The sequence below is a fragment of the Lactuca virosa genome, chromosome 8, assembly GCF_052849685.1.
Source record: "Lactuca virosa cultivar CGN04683 chromosome 8, Lactuca_virosa_CGN04683_v6, whole genome shotgun sequence".
In the NCBI taxonomy this organism is placed as follows: domain Eukaryota; kingdom Viridiplantae; phylum Streptophyta; class Magnoliopsida; order Asterales; family Asteraceae; genus Lactuca; species Lactuca virosa.
The window spans coordinates 240,222,998-240,228,904 of NC_136433.1; the positions used below are offsets into that span (position 1 = coordinate 240,222,998).

Below are 5,907 nucleotides of genomic sequence, written 5' to 3' on the forward strand. Positions count from 1 at the left end.
TAATAAACATGCGAAGTATTAAAACGTACCGCAAACAATCGTTGTATAACTATTGTTGAGATAATGAAAAGTCCTATTTTCTTTTAGAAGCATCAAGCATCCATTGAAACACGAACTTATGCAAGAAAAAATATTTAGAAAATTTGTTAGCAAGAATTTTGTGATAGATTTAAATATGTTTGTAAACTATGATAATCTATTTCAATTAGTTGATTAGTTCATTAAAAAGCTAGTTTATAAACTATAATGAGCGATTTTTGTTGTCTAGCCGAAAACTAAATTGCAATAAGTCCAAAAAAACAAGTTAGTTTATATGCACAAAATAGCATCCAAGATTAGCAAACAAAAATTGAAATAAACTAAATAATTTTGTTTTTTAATTTATGTTTGTCATAACACATCTAACTTATTTTTCGAGCTTTATTAGATGTCATGTTTGAAAACCAAAAAATAATTTATAAGTTAGATTTAAAAAAAAAGTTAAAGTAGCATTTCAACTTAAAGATAATGTTATATCATTTTATATATTTAATTATCGGTTAGTTTACTGGCTAACATGTAAGTTTTCATCTAATCCATTAAAAATAATCTTAATTTAATAAAAAAAATTTATGTAACCATTCAACCAATTTGGGTTCAGACCACACTCCTAACCAGGCTAGAAAATTGTTTAAAAATATTTTTTATAATAAATTGTTTAAAAAATAACCACTGTTGATCAGGCCCAGTTTAAAATCCTGTCTGGCCTGATTTTTGTATCATGAGCATAGAAATATGAATATGGGCTGATCCAATTACTGGGCCAAAGCAGATATGGACTTGAAAGGTAGTACTTGATGACGTGGCAATAAAACGGAGGGAATTGTAACTAATCCGGCGCACATTAGCAGTAGGATATAAAAGAGCGCAAATCGTAATCCAAAATGGATATGGGGTGAAGGAAAAAGAAACGACGTGGAATCACTCGCATCTCACTGTCCATTTGTCCCCCTTCCATTCCATTCCCCCTTTCTCCTCCGTCGCTCTGATACACACACTCGTAGATATGGCTTCCACCACACTTCATTCACGGCTATCTCACACTCAGTCGCCGGCGATTACTCGGAGCACTTCCCCTCTTCGCCAGATCACCGGCAATTCGCTGACTTGGAGCCGCGCGTTTGCTCCCGACCGCCTTCTTTCCGCCGTCTCGCATTCTTCTCTTAGAGGTAGTAGTAAGTATTTAACGGTGTTGATTTGCTCAATAATCGAACGCAATTCCTCATTTCCTGACATTACTTGATGTACTATATGTCTATATTATCAGTTGCTTTGTTGAATTATGTTGATAAATTTTGCTTGATTTGTATTTGTTTTAGCATTGTACCAAATATTGTTCTATTGTTACTTTCTAAACGACAAGTTGAATTGCTAATCGTTTGTAGCAACTTTACTCTCGATACAGTTTACTGTAGGGAATTAAGTAGGTTTCTCTGTAAACCACAAGCTGACCTTAATATGAATGTACACAATGTGTGTATATATGTAAATGTGTACATATATGTTACAAATGCATTCTAGCTTTTGTGTTTAGACGCATCTTCTATAGAATTCTAAATGTAGGTTCATTTAGTTTGAGGAAGTGGTTCTATACTTCTATATGCTAAATGATAACAATCAACTGAGTTTTCATCTTTGAAGTCAAAATGGACTTCACTACCTTTATACAGAGAGGTTCGATTTTCAGAATGAAAACTAAAAACTGTTTTTATGTTGAAAAATTTTAGGAGTTAAAGGATCTGTGAAGCCATTGATTACATGTGCTGCTGGAACAGAACCTGTAGCAGCAGCTAATTTAGCACCAGGAACCCCAGTGAGGCCAACCAGCATCATGGTTATTGGAGCTACAGGAACTTTAGGAAGACAGGTGGTTAGGCGTGCACTTGATGAGGGATATGATGTGAGATGCCTTGTCAGACCTAGACCTGCTCCTGCTGATTTCCTCCGTGATTGGGGTGCCACTGTTGTAAATGTAAGAAATAACAATGTACTTTCATTAGTTTCTTTATTATAATATTCTCATTTTACTTCTCTTCTTATAAACTTGAATTATTACTAATCTGTATATTTATAACCTTGTTATGTACAAGTATTATCTCTGAAGTTTATGTGTAGGGAGACTTGAGCAAACCTGAAACAATTCCCGCTACATTGGTTGGTGTTCATACAATTATTGACTGTGCCACTGGGCGCCCTGAGGAGCCTATTAAAACCGTAAGTATTGTGATATTTTCAGTGTAGATTTAAATGATTAATGGAATTTGAATTTGTTGGAAAGACTATTATGAAGAAATGAAAGTGCAATGCTATATTTAAAGTATGTCTGTCTTTTCATTTTAGGTAGATTGGGAAGGAAAGGTTGCTCTTATACAGTGTGCAAAAGCAATGGGAATCCAAAAATATGTATTCTTTTCGATTCATAATTGTGACAAGCATCCGGAAGTTCCATTAATGGAGATCAAGTATTGCACTGAGAAGTTTCTTCAGGACTCTGGTATTAACCATGTTGTCATTCGGTTATGTGGTTTCATGCAGGTAAGCAGATTAAATCGCTTATATGCAAAAAAAAAGCAATGAAGTTTCTTTGATTTTTCACTTTTATAATTGGGTAGATTTTTCAAAGTGTAATCTCTTAATAAGAAAAAGATTGAAAGTACATTGTTGTTTTTGTAAGATAAGGTGATACACTATTTTTTATATTTGTAGGGGCTCATAGGTCAATATGCTGTGCCCATATTAGAAGAAAAGTCTGTATGGGGAACAGATGCCCCAACAAGAATAGCTTATATGGACACCCAGGTAGTTTTATGTAATTTGTCTTATCTAATCCACTATTAGGGAAAAAGTGTAATTTCATTTTAAACTAATTACTGCCTTCTTACAGGATATAGCTCGTTTAACATTTATTGCTATACGAAGTGAAAAAGTCAATGGAAAGCTTCTCACATTTGCTGGACCTCGTGCATGGACAACTCAAGAGGTAATAAAACAACTTCCTTATTAATTTTAGGTTTAAATACAAAAAAAAAACAAAACAAAACAATTTACTTTCAACGTTTTACATTGCTAATGGGTTCCTTGTGAGTAGGTGATAACATTGTGTGAGAGGCTAGCTGGACAAGATGCAAACGTAACCACAGTTCCAGTCTCGGTTCTCAAATTCACTCGCCAGCTAACTCGTTGTTTTGAATGGACCAATGACGTTGCCGACAGACTGGCATTTTCAGAGGTAACTAAACTCTAAACCTATCGCATTGTAGATTTAGGGTCTGTTTGATTGGATGGAATGAAATGTAACCACGAATGAATGGTTACATTCCATTCCATTATCATGTTTGGTTTGTCTTTGTATGACAAACCAAACATGGATGGAAAATAAGAGTTCATTGAACTCCAAAGCCCAATAGCGTGGGTTGCTGTTGGGCTTTGTGTTACAATATTATTTATATTATTTGTAAATAATAATGTAATAATGTTGCATTTGATATTTAATACAGATTTTGACGAGCGACACGGTATTCTCTGTACCAATGAACGAGACATATCAGCTTCTTGGTGTGGATCAAAAAGATATCATCACATTAGAGAAATATTTGCAAGATTACTTCACAAACATACTCAAGAAGTTAAAGGACCTCAAGGCCCAATCCAAGCAAAGCGACTTCTACATTTAATAAAGATAAATACTTAATTATCTTTGTGTTTGTAGTTTGTACATGAAGCTTTGTTATTCAAATACCACATATATCACTTTGTAACCAACTATAATTAAGAGGTGTTAAATTTTTGTAAATCTAAATTTTCCTATTGCATGTAACTTCGGGTTACCTAATTAACCACGTACGCTTTGAGCCCAAAATAAACCACCGAATAAAGATGAACAAAAAGACTTGAGAGTACATTAGAAGATGCTCTAAAATGGCTAGTGTTCTTTATAGTCATAGCCTAGTTTAGAGAGACATGAAAAGTTGATGTAACCAAGAAGCGTTCTTAAAAGGTAGTACTACTAATAGCCTCTTTTTTTTTTTACTATTTTACATTGTGTTTAAGAAGCTACTAGTGTCCTTTGATTATTATTATTATTATTATTATTATTGGTCATTTTAGTAGTTTTCCCGGAAAAAACTTGTCAAATGTAATGGTATTTTTAGGGGGAAAATGAAGTTTTTTTTTAAAAAATTAAATGGTTGAGGGGTTTTCAGAAAAAATAAAGGAAAAAAATACAAGGTCTTTGTTTAAAAAAAAAAACTTGAGGTTTAATCCGGAATAAACTCTTGATATATAAAGTTTTTTTATGATATTAATCATTCTTTTTATATTTCAATTATCTAGTGTTTCTCAACTTAAGTGTTGGAAAACAGATAGTATCCATAGAGAGCCTAATCAATATTGGAAAATTTTCGCAATGCGTTATTTAAAAGTTCAATTTTTGATATTTATGTAAGATCATCCGTTATACTCACCACTAATCACTATAATAGTGGGTGTCACGTGATCACCACTAACTACCACTAAACCTATGAGATACCCACTACTAACCACTCCACTCCACATTATTATTTTTTTATTTTTTTTAATTCAAAAATACAATAAAATTACATTAAAAAAATAATGATTTTTTTAATTAGTTTTTCATTTTATAAAAATAAAAATACAACTTCAAACTACATTACTTAATTAATTTATAATTAAAAAAAAACATTACATTACTTAAAATACCTAAAATTAATCTCCGTTCATGTTGAGTTCGTACAAATGTTCCGTGACATCTTCTCGAAGATTGAAACACGTTTCACTGTTATGAAGTTCAACAACTCGTAATAAAAATTCATTTGTTCCGGGTACGAACTCTTCAAGCGGGATGACTTCGTCGTCCGGATCATACGTGCAAATCGCTTGACCTTAATTTTCAATGAACATATTATGCATTATAATACATGCTTGTACTATTTGTTTAATTCTATCCTTATCCCAAAGTCATGTAGCGTATTTCACTACATGCCATGTCTGCTTGAGGACTCCAAATGCCCTCTCGATATCCTTCCTCGTTGATTCCTGCCTCTTTGTGAACAACTTTGTTTTTTCACTTCGAGGAACCGAGTATGCCTTCATAACTGTAGAATAATCCGGGTATATCCCATCACAAAGGTGGTAATCTTTGTATGAATGTCCGTTCACCGTGAACGTCATATCAGGTGCTTTGCCGATCCAAAGATCGTTGAAAAGAGGAGACTGACCAAGAACGTTAATGTCGTTGTTAGATCCCACGACTCCAAAAAGAGAATGTCATATCCACAAATCCTGAGATGCAACAATTTCTAAGATTATACTTGGTTCAACTATATATCCTCGAGTGAATTGATCACGCCATGCAGTTGGACATTTTTCCTAAGCCACGTGCGTACAATCTAGACTGCCAAGCATACCCGGAAATCCATGTCTCTCTTCATGAGCCGAATATAATCTCTCAATACCACGTGGAGTAGGTTTACATAAATATTGTTGGTGAAAAACCTCATACACACATGCACAAAACCAATCTACACAATCAATTGTTGTCCTCTCGGATACTTTTAAGTATTTGTCGGATACATCAAATGTTATACCGTATCCCAAATACCTAAGCGCAGCCGCACACTTTTGTATACTACTAAAACTCATTATTCCTCTAGGATCGGGTTTTTGTTTGAAAAAATCATAATAGCCTTCTAAAGCATTACTAATACATAAAAATATAGTCTTATTTAGACGGAAACGACGTTCGAACAAGTCGTCATTATAAAGACAATTATTGGCAAAGTAATCACGTACTAATAAGTCGTGTGCGGCTTGGCGATCACGATTGACGACCGCCCTTGTACGAGCAAC

General features: G+C 33.8%; 1 protein-coding gene across 2 annotated transcripts; it reads left to right on the forward strand.

Moving 5' to 3' along the window:
- The first annotated feature begins 914 nt into the window (after window positions 1–914).
- On the forward strand, window positions 915–3,832 carry HCF244 (NAD(P)-binding Rossmann-fold superfamily protein). Of its 2 annotated transcripts, none has more exons than XM_079068415.1 (8): window positions 915–1,211; window positions 1,767–2,011; window positions 2,155–2,253; window positions 2,380–2,574; window positions 2,746–2,838; window positions 2,924–3,019; window positions 3,128–3,268; window positions 3,537–3,832. In XM_079068415.1, the coding sequence occupies exons 1-8, from the start codon at window positions 1,046–1,048 to the stop codon at window positions 3,711–3,713; spliced, it is 1,212 nt and encodes a 403-aa protein (XP_078924541.1). In that variant the 5' UTR covers window positions 915–1,045; the 3' UTR covers window positions 3,714–3,832. The 2 variants fall into 2 exon arrangements, with proteins under 2 accessions (XP_078924541.1, XP_078924543.1); XM_079068417.1 differs by having other exon boundaries at window positions 915–1,208.
- Window positions 3,833–5,907: the final 2,075 nt, after the last annotated feature.

Coding starts and splice junctions, on each gene's coding strand:
- HCF244 (XM_079068415.1), top strand. CDS start 1,046: ATGGCTTCCACCACACTTCATTCACGGCTATCTCACACTCAGTCGCCG. Junction 1,212..1,766: donor GCATTCTTCTCTTAGAGGTA/GTAGTAAGTATT, acceptor GAAAAATTTTAG/GAGTTAAAGGATCTGTGAAG. Junction 3,020..3,127: donor GTGCATGGACAACTCAAGAG/GTAATAAAACAA, acceptor CCTTGTGAGTAG/GTGATAACATTGTGTGAGAG.